The 26835-nt window shown below is 56.7% G+C and overlaps 1 protein-coding gene across 1 annotated transcript in view; it reads left to right on the plus strand.

Moving 5' to 3' along the window:
- Positions 1-26835, plus strand: part of DNAH2 (dynein axonemal heavy chain 2) — a 108568-nt gene that overhangs the window by 8892 nt on the left and 72841 nt on the right. The window contains exons 7-21 of the mRNA XM_065417371.1: positions 4348-4553; positions 5051-5180; positions 5624-5806; positions 12177-12391; positions 12474-12620; positions 14785-14941; positions 15249-15488; positions 16893-17081; positions 18088-18235; positions 18794-18986; positions 23255-23455; positions 24188-24344; positions 25040-25214; positions 26342-26505; positions 26618-26779. Coding sequence (XP_065273443.1) covers positions 4348-4553; positions 5051-5180; positions 5624-5806; positions 12177-12391; positions 12474-12620; positions 14785-14941; positions 15249-15488; positions 16893-17081; positions 18088-18235; positions 18794-18986; positions 23255-23455; positions 24188-24344; positions 25040-25214; positions 26342-26505; positions 26618-26779 — 2667 coding nt within the window. The remainder of the gene's footprint in view (positions 1-4347; positions 4554-5050; positions 5181-5623; positions 5807-12176; positions 12392-12473; positions 12621-14784; positions 14942-15248; positions 15489-16892; positions 17082-18087; positions 18236-18793; positions 18987-23254; positions 23456-24187; positions 24345-25039; positions 25215-26341; positions 26506-26617; positions 26780-26835) is intronic.

Here is a 26835-nt window from a genome sequence, read left to right on the forward strand (position 1 = left end):
TCTGGGAGGGGAGTGGGGTCTAGTGGTCAGAGCAGAGGCTGGGAGCCAGGACTCCTGGGTTTTATCTCTGGCTGTGGGAGGGGAGTGGGGGCTAGTGGTTAGAACAGGGGGGGCTGGGAGTCAGGACTCCTGGGTTCTCTCTCTGGCTCTGGGAGGGGAGTGGGGGCTAGTGGTTAGAGCAGGGGGCTGGGAGCCAGGACTCCTGGGTCTTATCTCTGGCTGTGGGAGGGGAATGGGGGCTAGTGGTTAGATCAGGGGGCTGGGAGTCAGGACTACTGGGTTCTCTCTCTGGCTCTGGGAGGGAAGGGGAGTGGGGGCTAGTGGTTAGAGCAGGGGGGGCTGGGAGTCAGGACTCCTGGTTTCTCTCCCCGGCTCTGGGAGGAGAGTGGGGTCTACTTGGTTAGAGCAGGGATGCGATGGAGCCCACCTAGGGACTATTCTTAGTCTCCTCTGGCTTTGAACTTTACCAAGCTCCCTGCCTCAGTTATATCTAGTGGCAGCGAGTTCCTCAGGTTAATTATCCTCTGCCCCAAATCATTTCTTCCCGTCACTCTGATGTGTGTTGCCATTGAACTTCATGGAGAGCTGGACTCGTTATTGCTAAGAATGATTGCCCAGGAAGAGTCTTTGTTTACTTTAAGAGTCCCAGGCAGAGCTGTGCTGACCCTTGAATCATTTCTCCTTAGATGAGCAACAAAATTATCCTGATGTGTTGCCAAGACATTTCCCTGGACCGGATTTTTGAGGGTTACGTGGTATCCAGCAGACAGTCGCTCCACGACTGTATCTCGTGTATGAACGCCTGGAAGGATTGTTACCTGTACGCAGCTCAGATGCACAACAGGTGGGCAGCGGGACAGCCTGCGCCCTGCAGAACCAGCGGAAGGATGTAAAGGGAATGCGTGAAAGAGCCCAGATTAGCGACTCCTCTGGATGTCCCCAGAGTGGGGACCACCTGGGTATTGTCTTCCCCCTCCCTGCTGCAGCCCTGATGTCAGTCTGGGTGGCCTGTTCAGTTCTTGGGACCTTGCCCAGACTGCCAAAAGGTGGGCCAGAAACGTGCAGCCCACTAGGGACAAACTGAAATCCGCTCGGTGGCTGGGAGATGGGGATGAGTGGAACCAGTGAGCTGGATGGGAAAGGCCCCGTGTCCCAGTCCCCAGCCCCTTCTGACTGGCTCCAGTCTTCCTTCCCTGCTTCTCCTGAGCTGTAGAAACCAGAATCTATCATTATGATTAGGGATGTTTAAGTGGGCGCCTGGTCCTTGACAATTAAGCCTAAGTGTTACTTGTCGGCTTCAGGTTCAGCTTTGTCGGGCTGGATCAATATTTTATAAGACAAAGACATTAGCGCGCAAGCCAGGCAAATACAGCTGAGTGGGGATTAGGTACTCAAGCTTTGCTCTCAGGGTCTGTGATCTCCCCAGAGCTCCTGGGTAGGATAAGGCCCCGGGGTTTTCCTACAGCCCTGTCAGTGGGAAGAGATTCTGGGGCACCTCAAAGGCTGTGAGCTCTCCCATTCTTTCCTGGGGCGCTCTTGAGAGGGTCTGCAGGCTTGATGTGCCCTTTGGGGGCGGATTCTCAATTCAAATAGCATGCATTTCATAGACGATCAGGGTTGGACGGGACCTCAGGAGGTATCTAGTCCAACCCCCCTGCTCAAAGCAGGACCAATCCCCAAATGGGCCCCCTCAAGGATGGAACTCAGCACCCTGGGTTTAGCAGGCCAGTGCTCATACCACTGAGCTATCCCTCCCCCCCCGTGTGCAAAATCCTGGGAGTCACATCCCAGACCCCAGAGCCTGAGGTCTGTGAGCGAGGAAACTCTTGGGTGTATAGGCGCCAACTTTCTCCAGCGCCAGTAGGTGCCCCCGCCCCTTTCCCAACGCCCCTGGCCCCGCCCCCATCTCCAAAGTCCCTGCCCTAACTCCGCCCACTCCCTGCCCCTATTGGATCCCTCCCCCAAACCCCTGCCCCAGCCTCGCCTCTTCCCCCAGCGCGCCGCGTTCTCCCTCCTCCCCGCCCCGCGAATCAGCTGTTTCGCGGCACAAGTGCTGGGAGGGAGGGGGGAGAAGCAGGACGCGGCGGCACGCTCGCGGAGGAGGCAGAGGTAAGCTGGAGCAGGGGGGGCGGGGCGGGGCGGGGAGCTGCCGGTGGGTGCTGAGCACCCACCAATTTTTTTCCGTGAGTGCTCCAGCCCCGGAGCACCCACGGAGTCGGCGCCTATGCTTGGGTGACATTCCTATCCCTTGTGCCAGCAGGGCACTGCCTTCTGTCCCCAGGGCGCGGCTCTGCCTTCTCTGCAGGGCCCTGGACGATAGACCTGCTGCTGCCTATGAGAAGTGACGGAGCTAACATGCCCACCCAGGAGAATCTACTCCCCATCTCGGTGCCTGCCTCTGAGGCGGCCGTGGGGCATGACAAACCTTTTCTCCTTCCGCACTTCTAACAGGCTTTCCGGGAAAGGCTGGGTCCTGGACCAGACGAGCATCTTCGCCCAAGTGGACGCCTTCGTTCAGCGCTGCAAAGACCTCCTGGAGGTACGTGGCAGCGGCACGTGGTTCCCCCCTTGCGGTGACAGGACTAGGGACGTGGCCTGGGATGATAATCTCCCTGCAGCATTGGCCCCCTGCCGTCGTCGTGAGAGGAGGCTGCATCTCAGCCTGACAATTACTGGTGTTTCATTTACTTGGAGCCAACGGCTGCTCTCAGGTGCAGCAGGACAAATCCATCTGTTTCCATGACAGAGCGGTTTGGCGCTCAGCGGTTCGTACCGTGCCTGAGACAAGTAGCAGGTGCTGTGTAGTGATCAGTCTGGCATCAAACGCTCCCCACACCGAAAGCACAAGAGCGTGATGTGGGGAGCTGCGCGGGAGGTACCCAGCCCTATGTCACAGTGGGGAGCCTCACCAAGGAGGTAGCCAGCCCGGGTGATGGTGGGAACGCAGCCTTCTGCATCAGCTGGAGTTTTCAGAGTGTCTGGTCGTCCCTGCCACTCCAGGTAGCTTTCACGACAGTGCCCCATTCTGGTGGGGATGTGTGGGCAACTGGGGCAGACGCTCCTTCCCCGCAGCGCATGCAACAGCAGCACATCGTGCATGTGGTCCTGGCGCCCGCCTTGTTCTGCAGACTCAGGCAGCCCCAGCGCTTGGCTACACTTCAAACTCTGCAGCGGTACTTCGGTGAAGATGCTACCTATGCTGGTGGGAAGGGTTCTCCAGTCGGCGCAGACGCTCCCCCTCACCGAGAGAGGGTAGCTAGCTTGAAGGGAGAATTCTGTCTACACTGGGGTTAGGCCGGTTTAATTCCGGTGCTCAGAGGTGTGGATTTTTCACACCTCTGAGTTGTCCTAGTGACCTAATTTCCTAGTGTAGACTTTACCTGTGGCTTTACATTGTAAGATCTTTGGGAGAGGGACTGTCTTTTTTGTTCTTGGCTGCAGAGCACCTAAGCACAGTGGGGTCCTAGGATGTGCCCGGAGCTCCTAGGTGCAGTGGTTTGAGCATTGGCCTGCTAAACCCAGGGTTGTGAGTTCAGTCCTTGAGGGGGCCATTTAGGGATTTGGGGCAAAAATCTGTCTGGGGATTGGCCCTGCTTTGAGCAGGGGGTTGGACTAGATACCTCCTGAGGTCCCTTCCAACCCTGATATTCTATGATAAATGAGTAGCTGAAAGCCTGGGCTGTCACATGGGTGTGGCAGTTGGGCCAAGGAATCCACTATGTGTCTCATACAGCCAATTAAATTGTTGCATGCAAATTAGCTGTAAAGTAAGGGTGGTGGTTGAATCATAGACCTGTAGGACTGGAAGGGACCTGGAGAGGTCCTCCAGTCCGGTTCCCTGCACTCAAGGGCCACCTCTGCACCCTAGACCTTCCCTGACAGATGTTTGGTTGATATCACGGACTCTGGGCATGGCAGATACATGCCTTGCTTTGCACGGGTGTAATTCATAAAGTCAGAATAGCTGGGACCTTAAAAACTGGGCGGTAGCAGACGGCAAACCCCAGTGATGGTTGAACCTGGTGATATTCTGAACAGCAAGAGCTCCCAAGCATGTTTGTAGGTGTTTCCATCCCTCCTCACTGACTCAACAGACATTCAAGGCTCCAGAGTGACACACAGACGGGTGACAACCCTGGAGTCTTATTATATAGATAACGATAATAACATGAGGGTGGGTGGCTGCCCTGCCAAGATGGGATGGGGTTGAACTACATCTCCCAGCAGCCACTAGGTGCTCCCACAGCCTAGAAATGTGTCCGCAGCCGGTCAATGGGGGTGAGGGTGGGATTCATGCCGAGCAATGGGAAGGCAAACCCGATAACACGGCGGTGCACTTGCCAACAGGTTTGCGACTGCCAGCAGCACTTCGCCCGCTGGGAGGACGGGAAGCAGACCCCACTGCCCTGTTTCTTTGGGCACCGGGGTCCCCAGATGACCCGGAACCTGCTGGAAATAGAGGAGACCTTTCAGAAGCACCTGCACACCCTGCGGAACATGAAGGGGGGGATCCTGGACGTGAAGAACACGTTCTGGCACGAGGATTTTAACCGGTGAGAGGGGGCCCTTGGCTCGCAGGCCCCGGTGGCAGAGTCTTCCCCCTCTGGCAGCTCTCGCAGTGGGCATGGGGGTCAGCCCAGTGTGCTGAGACTGCATGGGTCAGGCCTGGACTAAGAGCATTGGCAGGGGCCTGAGCTGGCAGGGACGGATTGGCCCCATTTCCTACCCCCGTGGCCAGCAGTGGAAGAACGGAGTCAGCTCCGTGTCACAGAGGCACTCCCTCCGTATCGTCAGGTCGAGAGGGCAGGAGGTTACAGACGGATCCGCTGTCACAGAGCAAGGGATGGTGGATGAGTGGACAGGGGGACAGGGAGTCGACTCCTGGGTGGGGGCGATACGTTGCAGGGGGCGAGACTGTGTGAGTGGTAGGCATGCTGGGAAAAGTGGAGACACGGCCTGTTGGGGGGGGGGGGGGTGTTGTCCCAGCAAGGTGGGGGTGAATTTGTGTCCTCTGTTTGCTGTTTCCCTTCCCGCCGCCCTGACATGCTAGGTTCCGCTCTGGCGTCAAAGACCTGGAGGTGATGACCCAAAACCTGATCACCTCGGCCTTCGAGACGGTGCGGGACGTGGAGCATGGCGTGGAGATCCAGGACATCTTCCACCACCTCTCCGCACGAGAGGTACGGGGCCGGTGCCAGGACCCTGGCAGAGCACTGTGTCCCGAAGACGAGTAACCTTTCCAGACACAGATGCCAAACTCCAAGCCAGCTATTGACTGGCTAGCTGGGAAGTTTGGAAGCTCCTGGAATAGGGGAGATTGGGGTGTCCGTGGGGAACAGCCTCTGGACCAGGTGGTTCTGAGTGGGGGCAGTTCTCAGACATGGCCGTCAGGGGGTGCAGGCTTGTTGTGAGCTGTGGGAGGGCTGCTCCCAGACTGGTTAGCTGGGGAGTACGGGGGTATTGACAGGTTATGTCAACGAGTGCATCTTCCAGGGAAGTTGGGGGGACCAGCCCCTAGATGGGGAGTGGGTTGCTGGTGCAGCTGCTGCATTGCGTGGGCTAGTGGCTTTGGCCCAGCGCCTCACACCCCTGTGGGGCTCCGCTGGCCTCTTCCCTCCCCCAGGCCATCAAGCGCACCTTTGACAAGAAAGCCGTGGACGTCTACATGCTGTTTAACCGAGAGCTCTCCCTGGTCAACAAGGAGCTGAGCAAGAAGCTGCCGTTCCTGCCGCCGCACATGTGCCATTATTCAGGCCTGGCGCACTGGCTGCGGGCTCTGCGCCGGCGCATCGACAGACCCCTAAAGGTGAGGATCCCACGTCTGTGGCAAGACCCCTGTTCCAGCGTCCATCTCTCCCTGTCTCATGCCCCCACGTGAGGGGCCCTTTCTACCTCTGGTGAATGGGACAGAGCTCTCCTTGGGGGCCTGTTTGCAGCTGATTATGGGGCAGTGCCGAGAGACACTGGAGAGACACCCCAAAGTCTGCCCGTCAGAGAGAGAGGGCAGGACTGAAAACCCAGTTAGACACCAACACCTACTGCTTCCAGGTGTAACATGCCACCCCGTTTCAGGCCAGCACTATCAGGTGTTGCTTGGGGGAGTGTATGTATGGCTGAAGCCATCCTGTCGCTCAGCCGGGGACCCCCTTCCTCCCTGTATCTTGAAGACTTGGAATTTCTGCCCGAGCAATTGTCATGGCAGATGTTGTTTTTATTCATCTAACTACCTCATCTGTTTTTGACTATTTGCCTCAATAACAGTCTCTGTCAGTGAGTTCCTTTGACAGGTTTAATTATACGTTGTGTAACAACAGAACAGCGTTTCCAGCATCAATCACAAACCCTCCAGGACGTGCAGGCTTGAAACTGCCAAATCTAGGTCTGAAAATCACCTCTGCCTTTCCTACCTGCCCAACGCAGGGCTCGGCGTTGTGGGGCTCACCTCTCCTGTGTCTGGCAAACACCCCGTAGCTCCTGTTTCTCTGCGCTGCATGAGGCGTTAGTCATACAGTCGTGGGCTGCATCAGTCCCGGAACATAGCTCTTGTTGGAACGCAGAAATACCTCCTGCTCCTATTTCTCATCGGGAAGGATCTCAAAGCGCTTTACAAGCTATAACGATCGCTTAAGAGGCCATGGAAAGGCAGCTTAGAATCATAGAATATCAGGGTTGGAAGGGACCTCAGGAGGTATCTAGTCCAACCCCCTGCTCAAAGCAGGACCAATTCCCAACTAAATCATCCCAGCCAGGGCTTTGTCAAGCCGGGCCTTAAAAACCTCCAAGGAAGGAGACTCCACCACCTCCCTAGGTAACGCATTCCAGTGCTTCACCACCCTCCTAGTGAAATAGTGTTTCCTAATATCCAACCTAGACCTCCCCCACTGCAACTTGAGACCATTGCTCCTTGTTCTGTCATCTGCCACCACTGAGAACAGCCGAGCTCCATCCTCTCTGGAACCCCCCCTCAGGTACTTGAAAGCAGCTATCAAATCCCCCCTCATTCTTCTCTTCTGGAGACTAAACAATCCCAGTTCCCTCAGCCTCTCCTCATAAGTCATGTGCTCCAGACCCCTAATCATTTTTGTTGCCCTCCGCTGGACTCTTTCCAATTTTTCCACATCCTTCTTGTAGTGTGGGGCCCAAAACTGGACACAGTACTCCAGATGAGGCCTCACCAATGTCGAATAAAGGGGAACGATCGCGTTCCTCGATCTGCTGGCAATGCCCCTACTTATACAGCCCAAAATGCCGTTAGCCTTCTTGGCAACAAGAGCACACTGTTGACTCATATCCAGCTTCTCGTCCACTGTGACCCCTAGGTCCTTTTCTGCAGAACTGCTACCTAGCCATTCGGTCCCTAGTCTGTAGCAGTGCATGGGATTCTTCCATCCTAAGTGCAGGACTCTGCACTTGTCCTTGTTGAACCTCATCAGGTTTTTTTTGGCCCAATCCTCTAATTTGTCTAGGTCCCTCTGTATCCGATCCCTACCCTCTAGTGTATCTACCACGCCTCCCAGTTTAGTGTCATCTGCAAACTTGCTGAGGGTGCAGTCCACACCATCCTCCAGATCATTAATAAAGATATTAAACAAAACCGGCCCCAGGACCGACCCTTGGGGCACTCCGCTTGAAACCGGCTGCCAACTAGACATGGAGCCATTGATCACTACCCGTTGAGCCCGACGATCTAGCCAGCTTTCTATCCACCTTACAGTCCATTCATCCAGCCCATACTTCTTTAACTTGCCGGCAAGAATACTGTGGGAGACCGTATCAAAAGCTTTGCTAAAGTCAAGGAATAACACATCCACTGCTTTCCCCTCATCCACAGACCCAGTTATCTCCTCATAGAAGGCAATTAGGTTAGTCAGGCACGACTTCCCCTTGGTGAATCCATGCTGACTGTTCCTGATCACTTTCCTCTTCTCTAAGTGTTTCATAATTGATTCCTTGAGGACCTGCTCCATGATTTTTCCAGGGACTGAGGTGAGGCTGACTGGCCTGTAGTTCCCCGGATCCTCCTTCTTCCCTTTTTTAAAGATGGGCACTACATTAGCCTTTTTCCAGTCATCCGGGACCTCCCCCGATCGCCATGAGTTTTCAAAAATAATGGCTAATGGCTCTGCAGTCTCATCCGCCAACTCCTTTAGCACCCTCGGATGCAGCGCATCCGGCCCCATGGACTTGTGCACGTCCAGTTTTTCTAAATAGTCCCGAACCACTTCTTTCTCCACAGAGGGCTGGTCACCTTCTCCCCATACTGTGCTGCCCAGTGCAGCAGTCTGGGAGCTGGCCTTGTTCGTGAAGACAGAGGCAAAAAAATCATTGAGTACAAGAGCTTTTTCCACATCCTCTGTCACTAGGTTGCCTCCCTCATTCAGTAAGGGGCCCACACTTTCCGTGACTTTCTTCTTGTTGCTAACATACCTGAAGAAACCCTTCTTGTTACTCTTAACATCTCTTGCTAGCTGCAACTCCAAGTGTGATTTGGCCTTCCTGATTTCACTCCTGCATGCCTGAGCAATATTTTTATACTCCTCCCTGGTCATTTGTCCAATCTTCCACTTCTTGTAAGCTTCTTTTTTGCGTTTAAGATCAGCAAGGATTTCACTGTTTAGCCAAGCTGGTCGCCTGCCATATTTACTATTCTTTCTACACATCGGGATGGTTTGTTCCTGCAACCGCAATAAGGATTCTTTAAAATACAGCCAGCTCTCCTGGACCCCTTTGCCCTTCATGTTATTCTCCCAGGGGATCCTGCCCATCTGTTCCCTGAGGGAGTCAAAGTCTGCTTTTCTGAAGTCCAGAGTCCGTATTCTGCTGCTCTCCTTTCTTCCTTGTGTCAGGATCCTGAACTCGACCATCTCATGGTCACTGCCTCCCAGGTTCCCATCCACTTTTGCTTCCCCTACTAATTCTTCCCTGTTTGTGAGCAGCAGGTCAAGAAAAGCTCTGCCCCTAGTTGGTTCCTCCAGCACTTGCACCAGGAAATTGTCCCCTACACTTTCCAAAAACTTCCTGGATTGTCTGTGCACCGCTGTATTGCTCTCCCAGCAGATATCAGGGTGATTAAAGTCTCCCATGAGAACCAGGGCCTGCGATCTAGCAACTTCTGCTAGTTGCCAGAAGAAAGCCTCGTCCACCTCATCCCCCTGGTCTGGTGGTCTATAGCAGACTCCGACCACAACATCACCCTTGTTGCTCACACCTCTCAACTTTATCCAGAGACTCTCAGGTTTTTCTGTAGTTTCATACCGGAGCTCTGAGCAGTCATACTCCTCTCTTACATACAACGCAACTCCCCCACCTTTTCTGCCCTGCCTGTCCTTCCTGAACAGTTTATATCCGTCCATGACAGTACTCCAGTCATGTGAATTATCCCACCAAGTCTCTGTTATTCCAATCACATCATAGTTCCCTGACTGTGCCAGGACTTCCAATTCTCCCGGCTTGTTTCCCAGGCTTCTTGCATTTGTGTATAGGCACTTAAGATAACTCATCGATCGTCCCTCTTTCTCAGTATGAGACAGGAGTCCCCCCCTCTTGCGCTCTCCTGCTTGTGCTTCCTCCCAGGATCCCATTTCCCCACTTACCTCAGGGCTTTGGTCTCCTTCCCCCGGTAAACCTAGTTTAAAGCCCTCCTCACTAGGTTAGCCAGCCTGCTGGCGAAGATGCTCTTCCCTCTCTTCGTTAGGTGGAGCCCGTCTCTGCCCAGCACTCCTCCTTCTTGGAACACCATCCCATGGTCGAAGAATCCAAAGCCTTCTCTCCGACACCACCTGCGTAGCCATTCGTTGACTTCCACGATTCGACGGTCTCTACCCAGGCCTTTTCCTTGCACAGGGAGGATGGACGAGAACACCACTTGCGCCTCAAACTCCTTTATCCTTCTTCCCAGAGCCACGTAGTCTGCAGTGATCCGCTCAAGGTCATTCTTGGCAGTATCATTGGTGCCCACGTGGAGAAGCAGGAAGGGGTAGCGATCCGAGGGCTTGATGAGTCTCGGCAGTCTCTCCGTCACATCGTGTATCCTAGCTCCTGGCAAGCAGCAGACCTCTCGGTTTTCCCGGTCGGGGCGGCAGATAGATGACTCAGTCCCCCTGAGGAGGGAGTCCCCGACCACCACCACCCTCCTCCTCCTCTTGGGAGTGGTGGTCGTGGAACCCCCATCCCTAGGACAGTGCATCTTTTGCCTTCCAATCGGTGGAGTCTCCTTCTGCCCCCTTCCCTCTGATGGGTCATCTAGTCCACTCTCCGCATTAGTACCTGTAGAGAGAACATGGAAACGATTGCTCACCTGTATCTCCATTGCTGGTCCATGGACGCTCCTCTTTCTCCTTCTGGAAGTCACATGCTGCCAAACTTCTTCACCGTCCTTCTGTCCCTGCTGCGCCTGCTCTGAATCTTCAGAACATTGTGGCCGTAGAAGCATCTCCTGACGTCTGTCCAGGAAATCTTCATTTTCCCTTATGCAACGCAGTGTCGATACTCGTTTCTCCAGACCTCGAACCTTCTCTTCCAATATGGAGACCAGCTTGCACTTTGTACAGACAAAGTCGCTTCTGTCCTGTGGAAGAAAGACAAACATGGCACAACCTGTGCAGGTTACAACAGCTGATTGCTCACCTTCCATATCACCTTCCTCTTTAGAGCTTCCTCAGCTGTTGCAGGAACTACTCAGAGAAACCCGCAGATGAAAGCCTCAGTGAGCTCTCCCCAGGCAAACTCCCTCTGTTAGCCTCTGCTGTTCGCCGCTCAGCTGGTTCGCTGCTGACTGCACTTATATACCAGTCAGGCCCACCTGGAACAAAGCACTCCCAATTCACACTTTTCAAACAAACAAGCAAGCAATCAGGCACACGGTCAAACTGACAAACTGTCCCAGCAACAGACACTCAGATACTCACCAACACAGTCCCCCTAATGCAGCACTTAGCGTACCTCCTCTTGGACAGCTCCCAGGCAAACTCCCTCTGTTAGCCTCTGCTGTTCGCCGCTCAGCTGGTTCGCTGCTTGGGGTGGAGCCTTGCAGGAGTTTGCCAGTCACACGCCACTGTCACTAACCCAGCACTGAAATGCAGCTGCCTCTGGTGTGGGACACAGCTGCTGTTTAACAGTGTTGCTGCTCAGCAGTTTAAAACAGGACGCAAAGGAGAAGCCCGTGGCCGGCTGAAGGAGTCACCCAAGTTGGCCAGGACACCACTTTTCTACCCAGTGCCCTCTGCATATTCCCGCTTTTGTGCTGGGTTCTGCACAGCGTTGGAACTCGCCAGCGAGTGGAGCCCGGCTGGGGCCTCAAGAACGCTTTCTTGGGGCATCCCAGTTGGGGCTGTAGTTATATAGGGGTCATGCAGCCTCCGCCTTCCTCAGTTTCTTCTGTTCTTCTTCGAGTGCTTGCTCATATCGATTCCAATTAGGTGTACGCGCGCTGCGTGCACGATTGTTGGAAGATTTTTTACCCTAGCAACACTCGGTGGGTCGGCTGAGGCGCCCCCTGGAGTGGATATGAGCAACACATCTCGAAGAACAACAGTTACAAAGGTGAGTAACCATCTTTTACCCCTTGAGAGTCCAGGGATGGAGAGGGGAACAAGCAGGGGGAGAGGGGTGGGCTGAAAGAGGGCACCTCCAGCAGCACGGTGTTGCAGAACCCTACACCGGGAGGCTCGAAGCAGCCTTGGCACTTGCTCGTCAATGGCTCTTGGTTGCCCTAACGCCGTTTGTTTTATCGCATGACTGAGCGGCTCCGTGTGTGCGCGCTGGTTGGCAAGAGCTGACCGTCCAGTGAGAATTTTATCTTCGGATTTCACTTGTTCCCCAAGCAATCAACTAATGACCTAGCAGTGTTTGGGGAGTGCAGGGCTGGGACAGCAAGGGGTCTGTGAGTGGGGACTGAGGGGCATCAGCAGAGGTAGGTGTGTGCGTCTGTGTGTGTGTAGTCCAGAGTTGCAATAGCTGGGGGGACTGTGTGTCAGGAATGAAGGACATCAGCAGAGCTGAGTGGATTTCAGGACTGGAATAGCTGGGGGAGGAGTCAGGATCGAGGTGCAGTCCCTGCCCCCATGAACCGTCTTCCTAGCTAACGTCCTCTGTCCCGCCTGTGCAAAATCTGCTCCCCCCAGTTCCTCCCCAGTGGAAGTAGAAACACTGGCTGGAGTTCTCCGTCTGCCTTGCAGTGTCTTTCGAATGCCCACTTCTTGCCCCACATTGGGACCGGGGAGGAGAGCTTTCAGGCCTACCAGCTGCTTGTCCAGGCCATGGACGAGATTGAGAGGAAGACCTTCCAGGAGTGGGCGCAGACCCTGGACAAAGACAGCCTGAAACGCCTGGACACCCCGCTCCTGATCCCCAGCGCCGAGAAGAGCGGCATGCTGGACATTAATTTTGACAAGTAAGCGGGACCAGGCGGGGCAGGCTCAGGCTGGCGCTGGGTGAGACAGGCCTTTCGCGACCGCCTCTGCTTCCTTTCGCAGGGACTTGCTGAAATTATTTGTGGAAATCCATTACTGGGAGCGACTGCTCTTCGAGATCCCCCACTACGTGGTGGAAGTTTACGACCGGAAGGAGGATCTACGCAACCTCCGCGAGAACCTGCTCCTGGTTGCCCGGGACTATAACAGGTTTGCCATCCCTGCCCTGCCGCTGCTGGTCGGCCCCCTCTCGGCTTTCCGAGGCAGGGCCTGAGCTCTGTATGGCATTGGCCGTGCTGTTCAGCAGACGGCTGGGAGTGGGACACAGAGCCTGTCGCCTACCTGTTGTTCTAGGCATCAGTGAGCAGAGAGAAGCCTGATTTCCAGACTACGGCCTGTGGGCCACATCTGGTCCGCAGGACCCTCCTGCCCGGCCCCTGAGCTCCTGGCCCAGGAGGCTCGGCCCCTCCCCTGCAAGGCTCTGGGCGGCGGGGAGGTGAGCTCTTTCCGGGCAGCGCGGCTGCAGAGCCACGGCCTGACCCGGTGCTCTGTGCTGCGCGGTGGTGGGGCTGGCTCCAGCCGGGCGGCGCGGCTGCCTGTCCTGGTGCTCTGGGCAGCGCGGCTGTAGTGCCGCCAGCCACTGGAGCTCCAGGCAGCGCGGTAAGGGGGCAGGGAGCAGGGTGGGGGGTTGGATAGAGGCAGGGGAGTTTGGGGTGGTGGATGGGGACGGGGGTGTGGATAGGGGTCGGGGCGGTCAGAGGGTGGGGAACAGGGCGGTTGGATAGAGGCAGGGGAGTTTGGGGTGGTGGACAGGGCGCGGGGGTGTGGATAGGGGTCGGGGCAGTCAGAGGGTGGGGAACAGGGGGGTTGGATAGAGGCAGGGGAGTTCGGGGTGGTGGACAGGGGGCAGGGGTGTGGATAGGGGTCGGGGCAGTCAGATGGTGGGAAACAGGGGGGTTGAATGGGGGCAGAAGTCCCGGGGGGGCAGTCAGGAAGGGGGTGGTTGGAAGGGGCAGCGGGGGGCAGTCAGGGGCAGGTCAGGGAGAAGGGGTGGTTGGATGGGCCAGGAATCCAGGGGGGCAGTCAGGAAGGGGGGGGTTGGATGGGGTGGCGGGGGGCAGTCAGGGGCAGGGGTTCCAGGGGCAGTCAGGGAGAAGGGGTGGTTGGATGGGACGGGTCCCGGGGGGGTTGGATGGGACAGGAGTCCCAGGGGGGCCGTCGGGGCGAGAAGCAGGGGGGGTCGGATAGGGGGCGGGGGCCGGGCACAGCCTCCCCTAACCGGCCCTCCATACAATTTCGGAAACCCGATGTGGCCCCCAGGCCTCTGCTCTAGTCTCTCTATTTCAGCAGTGACTGAAAGTCATTCCCATTTGGTGGCCCTCGTGTAAATGGATTGTAGGGGGATGGGATCTGAATCCAGTTCTTAGCAGAACAGATGTCCCCATCACAAACCCCACCAGGAGAATTGACGCTGATTGGCCCCCGCGTTGGCAGCCAGAACTCCCTCTCCCTGCTGGAGCGGGTCCCTCCGGAGAAGAGCCGAGGCCCATCGGTTGGGGGAGTGTGTGTGTTCTGGGGGGAGGTTGCGTGGGGGACGCACCGTGAGTCAGGCTTCACCACTACCGCTCTGGTACCACCATCCGTCGGAGCTGTCTCATGACTCAACTGTCGGGGGGTGGGGGTGGGGGGAGGGTTTCAGTTTGCTTGGCTCCGGTATTTTTAAAAGTGTGACGTGGGGGTGTTTTTCTGCGGAGAAAGTGTTGCTTGAAAGAGGTTCGTTTTGGCAAGTGTGTTTTTAACGTGACCACAGCGGGAGTGTTTGTGTCAGGCTGGCTTGGAACCGATGTAACTGGGTGATCCACATCCTCCCGGGCTGGGACGGGGGGGGGGGGGGGAATTCCACCACCCCCCCCAAAACCGTCCTGGTCAGACTGGGGTCTGGTCACAGCCTGGCCCGATCTGACTTTCCGATCCCCTCCCAGACCGTGCCGGCTGCATCTTTGAGCTTGTTAACTTCCCGGCCTGGCCCTAGTGACTGAGGAGAGCGATGACCCCCGTTGGAACCTCCTTTCAGCCGATCTGTAATAATATTAATCCCTACCTCTCAAAGTGCTTTCCAAAGGAGGGCAGGCCCATTTTACAGATGGGGAAACAGGGGCCCGGGGGGAGGGGAAGTCACCCAGCCAGGCCGGGAAGTTAACAAGCTCAAAGATGCAGCCGGCACGGTCTGGGAGGTGATCGGAAAGACAGATCGGACCTTGGGGACTCACCCGTCTGGAGCCAGGCCCGTTCTGTGGGCTGGTGGGGGAGGAATGCATGACATAGATCTGAATTGCTGATGGGGCTGGAAGCCTTCCTCGTCTGCCCTCCTTAGGATCATTGCGATGCTGTCCCCGGAGGAGAGGGCCTTGTTCAAGGAGCGGATCCGATACCTGGACAAGAAGATCCAGCCCGGCTTGAAGAAGCTGCACTGGTCGCTGAAAGGGGCCAGCGCGGCCTTCATCAGTGAGTGCCGACTGCACGCCAGCAAGGTGAGCTTTCCTCTGGCCTCCGTTGCCCCCAAAGCGCCATCCTTAAGGGGTCTCCAGCTGCCGGCGTCCCATTGATCCGTACTCTGCTCAGTCTGCCTAGGCTTAGGTGGAGTAGGAGAAACTCAGAACACGGGTGTTCGCTGCTTAATACGCATCTGTGGAGGTAGGGAGCAGAGAACCCAGCATGGCAGATGACACCCCCCTGGTGTTGCTGGTCGGGTTTCACCTCCGTCAAACCCTGGGGCCCTAAGGTGCCTGATCGGAGTGCGCCCTGCCCTGAGCCCGCCTTGCTGCCCCTGGCCCTCAGGTGCAGACCATTGTGAACGAATACAAGGCAGCCACCCTGACCATCGCTCGCAGTGCCCAGCAGATCAGCGAGGCACTGCTGGTGCGGATCACCGGCAAGCGGGTCTACAACGACTTGGAGTTTGAGGAGGACCAGAAGGAGCACCGGGCCTGGGTGCAGCAGAAGCTGATGGGTATCCACGAGGAGGTCATCAACATCATGCGGCAAACCTATGAAGTCTTCAAACACGATAGCGCTGAGGTAAGGCCAGGCCCGGACCAGGCAGCTCCCAGCAGGCAGTGCTCTGGGCGCGGGTCCCAGCATGCAGTGCTTCATTTTGATTCTGTCCAGAGATCTCTGTGTAAGGACCTGTGTTCTGGACAATGTGGCAGAGACCTTCTCCCTCTTCTCCAACGGCTGTCCCTGCCCACCCACCTACCTACCCGACTCCATTCACTTGCCTCCTTCCAGCACCACCCCCTCCAGGGCAAGAAGCTTCCACAGCTTCCACCTTCCTGGGTCTGACCTCAGAGCATCCAGCCTCCCCTTTCAAGCCGTGCGCTTCCCGCAGCGAGTCCGCACAGGCGGGGCTCTTGGGGAAGCCAGAGGGTCCTGCACCCCAACTCCACAGTCAGATGTGACTCTCAGCCAGCCAGTAAAACAAAACGTTTATTAGAAGACAGGAACACAGTTCAACACGGAGCTTGTAGGTACAGACAACAAGACCCCCTCAGTCAGGTCTATCTTGGGGGGCAGGGAGCTTAGACCCCAGCCCTGGGGCTCCCTCCATTTCCCCAGCCAGCTCCAAACTGAAACTCTCCAGCCCCTCCTCTGGCCTTTGTCTCTTTCCCAGGCCAGGAGGCCACCTGATCTCTTTGTTCTCCAACACCTTCAGTTGGCACCTTGCAGGGGAGGGGCCCAGGCCATCAGTGGCCAGGAGACAGGGTGTCGGCCATTCTCTGTGCAGACACTATCGCACTGGCCCTTTAGGGCTCTGCAACAATCATCCCCCCTTATCCCACCACCTTGATACTTAAGAACTGCAAAGGGGAAACTGAGGCACCCACACAGTATTCAGAGAAAACATTAAGAACATTCCCACTTCGTCACACCCTGTAGGACCCAACAGTTTAGTCTTACAAAGACTGAGGTACTTTAGTCTAACTCAGTATAAGGGTGCTGGGTGAAATGTAATGGTCTGTGATATACAGCAGGCCCTTACGGCTTAAATTCTATGGCCCTCAGTTTCTTTCTGCAGCAAGTTGTGGGCATAGGGCTCCTCTGGGCATGGCATGAGGCGACATTAGATTAGGGAGGAGGAGGTTGAGTTGCCCCCAGCAAATCGTGCCAGCGTCTAGCTGCTCCATTTTACCCTGTCCCCGTGCCCCGGTATCTGGCACTACTTCCGACAACAGAGTAGGACATTCCCTGGTTGCTTCTATCTCAATGAGTGGCAGTGAAATAGTTACAGCTCTTCAAGGTGGACAGACCGAGGAGCTACTTGGGTCACACAGCGAAGGTCACCTTCGCAGCCAGAAGGGCCAGTGGCCAGAGCCAGGAGCACAGTTCTGCAGCCCTGACTGTCTTTTACCCTGGCTGTCCCTCGCTCTGCTGGCTCCTCCTTGTCTTCGCTGCCTTTCTCAGCCGGCTTGTTTCTCCCCTCAGGTGCAGCAGTACTGGATGGCCTACACCGTCAAGATGAACAGAATGATGGAAGAGGCCTTCAGGCTCAACGTCAAATGGTCCCTACTGGAACTCTCCAAAGCCATCAATGGAGATGGCAAGACCACGCCTAACCCCCTGTTCAGGGTCAAGGTGATCCTACAGGACAACTACCCGGCACCATCTGCACAGGTGAGCCCTTCCACTGCAGCCCTCAGACACCCAGCTGAGCCCCGCCCCAAGGTCCCTGCCAGGAATTAGCAGCATGTCGGGGTGGTGGTGGTGGGGAGTTCAGTCCTGAATTAGTGTCCCCGCAGAAGCACCGCTCGACCAAGGGCCAGTGAGAGAGGGAAGAGCCAATATTACGCATGCCATCAGGGTCAGAAATGGAGGCTGGGATTCCCAGCTGCTCGGTCGTGCCAGGATAACACGTTCACTTCAAGCCTCGTCCTGGCACAAGATACTTGACCTTAAAATCCCGGCTGTCGGATTACCTTCTTGCTTTTCTTTCTCCCTCTAATCCCGCCCACCCAGGACCCTGGGTACATCCACAGGCGACAGCTGCCCGTGCTGTCACAGCTTCACTGCTGTTACCAGAGCTAGCTAGAACGATCAAAGCTAGCTCAGGTATGTCTACACATGCTGCAGTCACACCTCTCCACTGCAGTGTAGACAGACCCTAAGGGCTTCTGCTGCATGGGGGGTGTCCAGGGGACAAGGGAGCATGGCCCCATCATCCCTGTGGCCTGGCCTAGCGCTTCCTGGCTGACAGTATGGACCCGTGGTGCCTTTGACCACTACTGTAGGATTGTTGAGTCTTGTGTTGGAGGTATGAGCCAGTGCAGATCAGCCCCACGAGCGAGAGACCCATAACGGTGGCTTTGGGCCACCTTTGCCCTGGTCTTGCCCCAAGCATAGCTGTCGGACTGGGGGGTTTGGCCTGTAATCTCTAGCACTCCTCAAGCAGTGAGCTGCTGTGCGTGGGAGCGAGGTGGGGAAGCAAGATGGAAATCAGAATGACAGGATTTTCAGGTCCGGGATCTTGCAGCCTGCCACTGCAAGGGCTTTTGCAGACGTGGGAATGGAATAGATTTTCCAGCGCTCACCCCGTGAATCGCTTTGGGTTCGCTGAGCAGTCGTTGCCCCTCTTCTGGGTTGGGTTCCTCTCTCCACCGGACCTGCTGTTTTGTGTTTCCAGGTGGAGTTTTCCCCAACTCTGGCCCAGCTCGCGAATATGGTCAATGACATCAGCAGCCACCTCATCGCCAGCATCTCCGTCTTCCGCCACCTGCCGGAGATCCTGACCAAACGCAAATTCCACCGCGATCCCATCTCGGTCCTCGTGGGTAAGGAGACCTCCCCCTGCTCTCACGCGCTACCTGGGGGGAGTCTGCAGCTGCCTTGCCGAGTTGTGCATCCACACTGTCTTGTTCCCGTGTTAGGCACTTCCCGGGTAGACCTGGGCTCTGAGATTCGCCGCTGGGGGGTTGAAAAGCCAGTGTAGCGATGCCCTCTGTGTTCAGACCACAACGAATCAGCTCCCACCCTATCCCCGGAGGAGACGATTCCCCAGCCTGACATTTTCCCTTAGCTCAGTTTCCTCGCCGCTAACACTTTATTTTTATTTATTTTCTCTCCGTGGCACTTGGTAGCTGGCTTAGCCTGAATATAGCCTACATCTGTCATGGAATGAGTTCCTGCCTGCGCACACCCAATCCCCTAGAAGTCATTTCCGTGCCTCAGTTTCCTCCCCTTCTAACACAGGGACAGTATTTCCCAGCGGGCTGGTGAGGCTTGGCAGAACCAGCATGGAAGAGAAGCAAGGGGTTCTGATGGACTAGGACTGGCTGTTTGGGCATCGAAACAGCTGGTCACTGTCCTGTTTGTCCTCCCTCCTCACTCAGAGCGTGATGAGGATATCAAGAAAATCCAGGCACTGATCAGTGGGGGCATGCAAGCAAACGCCACGCACCTCCAGGCGTACCTGAAGACCTGGGATGTCTACCGGGAGATCTGGGAGGTCAACAAGGACTCCTTCATTAACCGCTACCGGCACCTCAACCCACTTGTGTCTTCCTTCGATGCAGACACTGCTCGGTAAGGGAGGACCTGTGTCCATGGATGCTCGAATCCTGCATGCCCCTTGTTGACCAGACGGGTCTCTTGTACCCGTACTGATGAGGGCCAAGAGCCTTCAGATTCAGGGAAGTCCACCCTCTTGCCCTTCTGAAATGGACATAGTTCACAAGAGAAGCCGGGCCTGCCCTGTTCAATATTGAATGTGAGATGCAAAGGAAAATCAGAGTCCTGGTGAGCAGCGCGGGTGGGTCGGTAGGGGGCGCACTCCCCACAGACGGCGCTGATCCCCAGGAGGTGCTGGGGAGCAGCGTGGGTAGGGGGCGCTGATCCCCGGGAGGTGCCAGGGAGCAGCGCAGGTGGGTCGGTAGGGGGCACTGATCCCCGGGAGGTGCCAGGGAGCAGCGCAGGTGGGTCGGTAGGGGGCGCTGATCCCCGGGAGGTGCTGGGGAGCAGCGCGGGTGGGTCGGTAGGGGGCGCTGATCCCCGGGAGGTTCTGGGGAGCAGCGCGGGTGGGTCGGTAGGGGGCACTCTCCCCACAGACGGCGCCGATCCCCAGGAGGTGCCGGGGAGCAGCGCGGGTGGGTCGGTAGGGGGCGCTGATCCCCGGAAGGTGCCAGGGAGCAGCGCGGGTGGGTCGTTAGGGGACGCTGATCCCCGGGAGGTGCTGGGGAGCAGCGCGGGTGGGTCGGTAGGGGGCACTCTCCCCACAGATGGCGCTGATCCCCGGGAGGTGCCGGGGAGCAGCGTGGGTGGGTCGGTTCCATTCTGCCACCCGAAATCGCCCCTGCTGTTTCAACCGCCGCGGTATTGCCTGCGCTTCCTGTTGGAACGTGCTGTGGCCCACCGCGGTGTGTGCTGGTGTGGGGGGCCATGCCCCGCCCCGGAGGTGGCTAGCTTTCCGCGCTGTGTGAATGACGGGGTTGGGAGAGGGAGCAGCAGGAGCAGCTGAATTCTTAAGAAAGCAAAAGTCTGTTTACATGCAAATGTCGCAAGCAATTTTTGTTGTTGTTGTTGTTAAGAGTCAGAGAAACACAGACAATCAGATCCTTTTTATAGCTTCCCTGCAGGCATCGCGGTGAGGGCTCTGTTAGCGACAAGTGGCTGGCTTAGAAGCCTTTCTTCTCCGGCGCACAGAGCACCGGATTGGGACTCACAAGACCTGGGTTCTTTTCCCAGCTCCGTTACTAGCCTTCGGGGTGCCCTTGGGCAAGTCCGGGCACCTCTCTGCCTTGGTTTCCCCCTCTGGAAAATGGGGATAAAGATGCTGCCCTCCTGGGACGGAGGAAAAGCACTAATGGGGTGAGGCGTTCCAGCAGTGAGATCAGGCACTTCCGCAGTTGAGGCCTGGATGTGTCTTGGCAGTTCTGGTTTGCTTTCCTCAGTCTCGGAAGGAAGATAACAAACGACTAGCAATGGACTCGTGCTGTAAGCAGGTCAGGAGAGAGCCATGCTGTGAGCCGGGCCCTGGCGTCGGTTGTTATTACACTGTAACCACTCCCTAAACCAATTGCATTTTTGCCTGTGGGATACTTTAGTTTCCAAGGCCGCTTATGGGCTTTCTACTCTCCACTTCCTCAAATGCGTTTCAACAGTGCGGAGAAAAACTCCCCATTAAAGCCCCCAAAGCCGTTTAGAGCAGCCCCGGAAAGAGCGATTCCACAGCGTGATCCGAGCCTCCCGCCTTGGCATGGCCCAGTTGTGAGCCAGAAGGTGGAACAAAGCCCCAGAACGAGGCCCACTTGAAAACCAGCTGCTCGGAGGAGTGATGCAGGATTAATTTCTTCAGCACAAGCAGCATTTTCCCGTCCCGGGTGCTGTGCTGACTCAGCGTTTGACACACACACAATTTTCAGGCTCAGTGCAGGCCGGAGGTAAATTTGTATCCGCAACTAGAGAGAGGTGGGAGGGACGGTGCCTCCCCATCCATCTCTGCCTGTTCTCCAGAGCTGGGTGCCCCTCTCTGCCTCTGTCTCTTCTGGGGCCCTTTTTGGTTTCCTTGTTTAATAAAGTTCGGCCTTGTGTTTCCAGTGACCTGGAGACAGGGAATTAATTAATGGACTAGTCCGGAAGATTTAATAAGATCCCTCGGGGCTGGAACTGTCCTCCACCTGCTGACCTCGCTTGGATGAGTCAGGAGCAAAGACATCAAAACACGTTTCAATTAACAAATCGTTTGGAGGGAGCGAATTTCTCCTTCCTCACAGCGGCTGCTCCTGTTGCATCGCCATGAAGCATTCCCTGCTCCTTTATTAAATGCTCCTTTTGCCTGAGGCAACTTCAGAATCCCACACGGGGCAGCTCCTGGTTGCATTTAGGCTTTCTCCATCCAAATGTTCTCTGCTGGATGAGATTATAATCCACTAATTCAGTGGTCCCCAACCTTTTTCATCTGGCGGGTGCCAGATGACAAGCCACGGAGGACCGTGGCGGCGGACGAGCATCCGCCGAAATGCCGCTGACAAGCGGCAACGTCAATAGGCGTCACCGCCAAAATGCCGCCTAGAAGCAGTGTCATCCGGAGACGTCGCCGCCGAAACGCTGCTGAAAATCGGTGGCATTTCGGCGGCGATGCCTCTGGATGACGCTGCTTCTCGGCGGCATTTCAGCAGATGCTCATCCGCCGGCCAGTACGCGGGCGCACTTAGACGCCCCAGCGGGCACCACGTTGGGGACCCCGGCACTAATCTCTGATCGAGTCTAAAATCTAATCTCGTTGGTAAAATGTAATCTATTTCCTCTAGATTCAGTGGTGTCCCCTTTGGAATCTAGCCCTGGTTAATAGGTTAAGCGAGAACCTAACTGAACTCAGTAGATTACACTACTAACTTGTGAGTTAGGGATAACACCAGTGGGAGAAATTTAAGGAATGACATTAGTGATCAGTTCTGATCAGCTGATCCCTGCAGGATTCCAGATGGATTGGGATAGCATTGCACAATTGGTCAGATGCATTCTGGGTCGTCACCTTCCCCGGGAATCATCAGGTTGCTAGGACACCAGACTGGCATGAGGGCTAAAGCACAAAGGGCTTGGAAGCAGGAAGTGCTGCCATCTAGGAGTATTGACCAACATTTTTCAGAATCATTTCGAGGAGATTTGTGATGACGGCCAGGCCAAATTGGAGTGAATGGTCTTGTGACCTGGCTCCACTCGGGTTTGGCCTGGCCATAAAGTGGCCAGGCCACAGTCGGGTGCCCGTAGCTCCGCGGCCTAGGCTGGTGCACATTTGTGGCTGACGCAGGCGGCCCTGGGCAATGTTGTTGAATTTTGGAATTTGGTGTCGATGGATGCCGCTGCATGCGGGAGACAACATTAATTCAGGAGGCGGGAGGACAAGAGGCCCCTTGGCATATCAGAAGACTTGGACACCTTGCAGCTAGGCGTGGAGCTGTGCTGGTGAACCCCCCACATGGCAGCCGTAACCCCCCCCAAACCAGTGCCCTGCCCCCCCCCCCCCGCTCACTCAGGAGCTACCAATACCAGAAATGCTATTGATTTCTCAATAAGCCCAGGTGGTCTTTAATGAGCATGAGGGTGCACGGCCTCTGTATCATGGGCAGGAGTTTGGGGGGCGGGGGGAGACGTGTACTGACTGAAAACGGAGAACTCGGCTACTGGGTTAACTACACGGCTGCCTGCAGCACAGCGCCCCCTAGTGCCATGCTGGGGCACTGGCGTCGGCACTGACTGCGAGGAGAGAGCTGTCTCCAGCACAGCGCCCCCTAGTGCCATGCTGGGGCACTGGCGTCAGCACTGACTGCGAGGAGCGAGAGAGCTCCCTGCAGCACAGCGCCCTCTAGTGCCATGCTGGGGCACTGGCGTCAGCACTGCCTCTGAGGAGAGAGAGCTCCCTGCAGCACAGCGCCCCCTAGTGCCATGCTGGGGCACTGGCGTCAGCACTGCCTCTGAGGGAACAGCACCCCCTAGGGGCCCATTCAACCTGCTCCCTCCAGCACAGCGCCCCCTAGTGCATGCTAGGGCACTGGCGTCAGCACAGACTGCGAGGAGAGAGCTGTCTCCAGCACAGCGCCCCCTAGTGCCATGCTGGTTTTCCACAAGGCACCTGTAGCTCAGGTGAGACGGATCTGACGATCTCTCCTCTGATCCATTCTGTGTGAATTCCAGTGTCTCCAGTGAAGGAACTAATCCCAACGAGTCACCTCCATGCAGAGAGTCCCCCTGGGATTCTCCTCCGTTGCCCGTGGATGTGTGCGCCGGAGAGCTCGGCCCTCCCGCTCTGCACTGAGCAGCTGGCTGAAGGGTGGGTCTGTGTCTGTGCATGGCAGGTACATGGAGGTGGCCAACAACGTGCAGAAGGAGGAGACGGTGCTGAACATCCAGTTCGTGATGCTCGACTGCTCCCACCTCAAGTTCTCCGTGGTCCAGCACTGCAACGAGTGGCAGAACAAGCTCACCAACCTGCTGAACGAGATGGCCAGTACCCAGCTGCAGGAGCTGTACGCCTACCTCCAGAAGAACGCCAAGAAGTGAGGCCTTCCCTCACCCTGGGGCAGAGACAGCCCATGCCCTTCTCCCTGGGCAGGCTCCTCTCTGGCCTTCCCTTCTCCCCACCGATGCGAGTTCTCCTGTTACAAACTGGCCCAGTTACCCACTGTACCATCACCATCTCTGGGTCCCACGTGCTTCCATGCCAGCGGGGTCTGGGTAGAGTCTAATCACTGTTTCTAGCTCTGGGAGTCTGGAGCCCTGGCTGACGCTTTTCCCTGGGACATGGCATGCCCTTGTCCAGCCAAGCCCTCCAGTCCTGCAAAGCCCCATCTAGGGGGCACTCTGGGCTCCTAGTTTAACCCCGTCAGAGAGAAACACGGCAGGAAAGCGAGGAACCCAGGCTCAGCAGAGGAACTTCCTAACCACAGTGATTTTACTCTTAAAGCACTTGAGAGTAACAGAAAATAGCAAAAGCCCCAAGACATCCCCTCTCCGGGTCTGATCTCTCACCCCTTCTGTGGTTCTGAGGTTCGGCAGCTTACGGTGGAGTGGTCAGCTGGCCCCTTGCTATTAAATAGGGCCCCCGCCTTGGCTCGGACCATTCCCCTTGCTGGCCCCCATGGAGAGGACCAGTGTTGGCTCGCAGTATCAATGCCTTTCCCTGAGCAGAGCAGCTGTGGCAAGTCCGAACGAATGCGCAGGCACAAGAGAGCCCCCGTCATTTGACCCAGTCCTGGCTCACTCCGTCTCTTCCCCGCTCTGGCCCACAGAGTCAGCCGGCCACCGCAGACGCTGGAGGAACTGGGCCAAAGCCTGCAGCTCCTGGACACCCTGCAGCATGAGCTGCCGAAGCTAGAGGGGCAGATCCCGCCCATCCACGAGCAGTTTGCCATCCTGGAGAAGTACGAAGTGGCCGTGGACGAGGGGGTAAGTATGGACCCCTGCCACGCTGGCCCAGACCCCAAAGGGATCTGCACTGCTTCCGTCCTGCCCTGAGCGCTGGCTCCGCAGCTCCCATTGGCCGGGAACCACAGCCAATAGGAGCTGTGGGGGCGGTGCCTGCAGGTGGAGACAGCGCGCAGAGCCGCCTGCCGTGCTGCCGCCTAGGAGCAGCCGGGACAGGTCATTGGTTGCGGGGAGCTGCCCGAGGTGAGCGCCCCCTGGATTTGGCACCCCGAAACTCCTCCCGCACCCAAACCCCTGTCCCAAGCCCCCTCCCGCACCCAAACTCCTTCCCAGAGCCTGTGACCTGCACCCCCTCCCGTGCCCCTACCCTGAGCCCCCTCCCGCACCCAAATTCCCTCCTAGAGCCCGCGCCCCACACCGCCTCCCGCACCCAAACTCCCTCTCACTTAATTAACTGGAATTTTTCACTTACGGGCACCCTCCATTCCCCCAATACGCCGGATAAAAAAGCTTTTACTGTAACTGGCAGAGATTTCGATGACTTGTAGAAATTACCTGAGTCCTGCCCAGCCCCAGGGAAATGGATGAGATCCCCGTGCCGTGGGGGTGGAGGAGGTTCCTAGCCACATTTCTGGACCCCACCGTGCCCAGCCTTCTCCTGGAAGCCGCGGTAACCTTGGAGGGAGAACACATCTTTTTCCCTCTCCTTGTGCCAGGTGCTGCAGACACTGGGAGCGCTCAACTCGGAGTGGCTGTCCTTCCAGCAGTGCATCCTGGAGAGCGATGTCATGCTAAAGAAACACAAGGAGAAATTCAAGACGGGCCTGATCCATTCTGCGGACGATTTCAAGAAAAAGGCCCAGGTCCTTCTGCAGGATTTTGGCACCAAAGGTGAGGGGTGGCGCCACGCACAGAACAGAGGCCTCGGTGAACTCCAAAATTGCTCCTGCTAGAAACACCATATTTGGCTTGTTGTCTAGATCTCAGTGCGACCTGCAGAACATGCCAGGTTTGAAGAAACTGGTTCAGTAGATTGAGCTATTTACAGATAGTGAGTTTGAATCTAATGTTCCTCCCTACTAGTACGGCCCTTAATTTTTCTTGTCCTCTTGTAAATCACTGTCCCGTACCTCCTCACCGAACAACCTTTCAGGAAACCGAGCACTGCTGAGCTTTCACCATGCTCTGTAGGCTTGGGAATAAAATCCAGGAATTCTGACTCCCAGCCCCATCTGTTCAAACCCTCTAGACCCCACTTTTGTTCCAGAGCAGGACATAGAACCCAGGAGTCCTGCCCCCTAGCCCTAACTGTTCTAACCACCAGACTGCCCTCCCTGCCCACAGATGGGGAGAGAACCCAGGACTCTTTACCCCCATCCCCTGCTCCAACCCACTAGACCCTACTACCTTCCCAGAGCTAGGAATAAAATCCCGGCATCCTGCCTTCCAGCTCCATCTGCTCTAACCACTGAACCCCACTCCTCTCCCAGAGCTGGGATCAGAACCCAGCCCCCCCTGCTCTAACCCACCAGCCCCCACTGCCCTCCCAGAGCCGGGGAGAGAACTCAGGAGTCCTGGCTCCCAGCCCTCCCTGCTCTAACCCCCCCCCCACTCCCCTCCCAGAGCCGGGGCTGAACCCAGGAGTCCTGGTTCCCAGCCCCCCCTGCTCTAACCCACCAGCCCCCACTCCCTTCCCAGAGCGTGGAGCGAACCCAAGAGTCCTGGCTCCCAGCCCCCCCTGCTCTAACCCACCAGCCCCTGCTCCCCTCCCAGAGCCAGGGAGAGAACTCAGGAGTCCTGGCTCCCAGCCCCTCCTGCTCTAACCACTAGACCCCATTCCCGTGCCAGAGCCGGGGAGAGAACCCAGGAGTCCTGGCTCCCACTTCCATGCTCTAATCACTTCCTCGTTCAGCCTCCCTTGACCTCTCCAAGCGCAGGGAAAGGGTCCCTGGCCGATGGCCCAGTCATTCAGAAGAAGCGCCGCGTGGGCAGAGGCCGCTGAGCTCTTTGTTGTGTAGGTCCGTTCACCTGTGCTGTGAGCTGCGAGACAGCCCTGGAGCAGATCGCGGCGATGCGGCAGCTGCTGGCCACCATGAAGGATGAGGAGAGCACCCTGCGCTCCAACCTGGGCATCTTCAAAATCGAACAGCCTGCTTCCAAAGACCTGCAGAAGCTCGAGAAGGTGGGAACCTCCAAGGCCTTAGCTCCCCTCTCCTCCTTGGTGGACTGGCAGGAAAGTGGGCCCGGGTGTCTCTCCAGCTGTGGCTAAGCTCTCTCTGTGTGGTGCCCTGCAGGAGCTGGACTACCTGCAGCAGGTGTGGGAGATCACCAAAGAGTGGGAAGACCACTGGAACGAGTGGAAGACAGGAAGCTTCAAGACCCTGCAAACGGAGGTGATGGAGACCACGGCTTATGGGCTCTTCCGGAAGCTCAACAAGCTGAGCCGGGAGCTCAAGGTAAGAGAGAGGCTCCCGTGGCCCGGCACTGCCGGCCAGTCCCCTTGTGGTGTACG

The sequence above is a fragment of the Emys orbicularis genome, chromosome 15 (assembly GCF_028017835.1).
Source record: "Emys orbicularis isolate rEmyOrb1 chromosome 15, rEmyOrb1.hap1, whole genome shotgun sequence".
Taxonomy (NCBI): Eukaryota; Metazoa; Chordata; order Testudines; family Emydidae; genus Emys; species Emys orbicularis.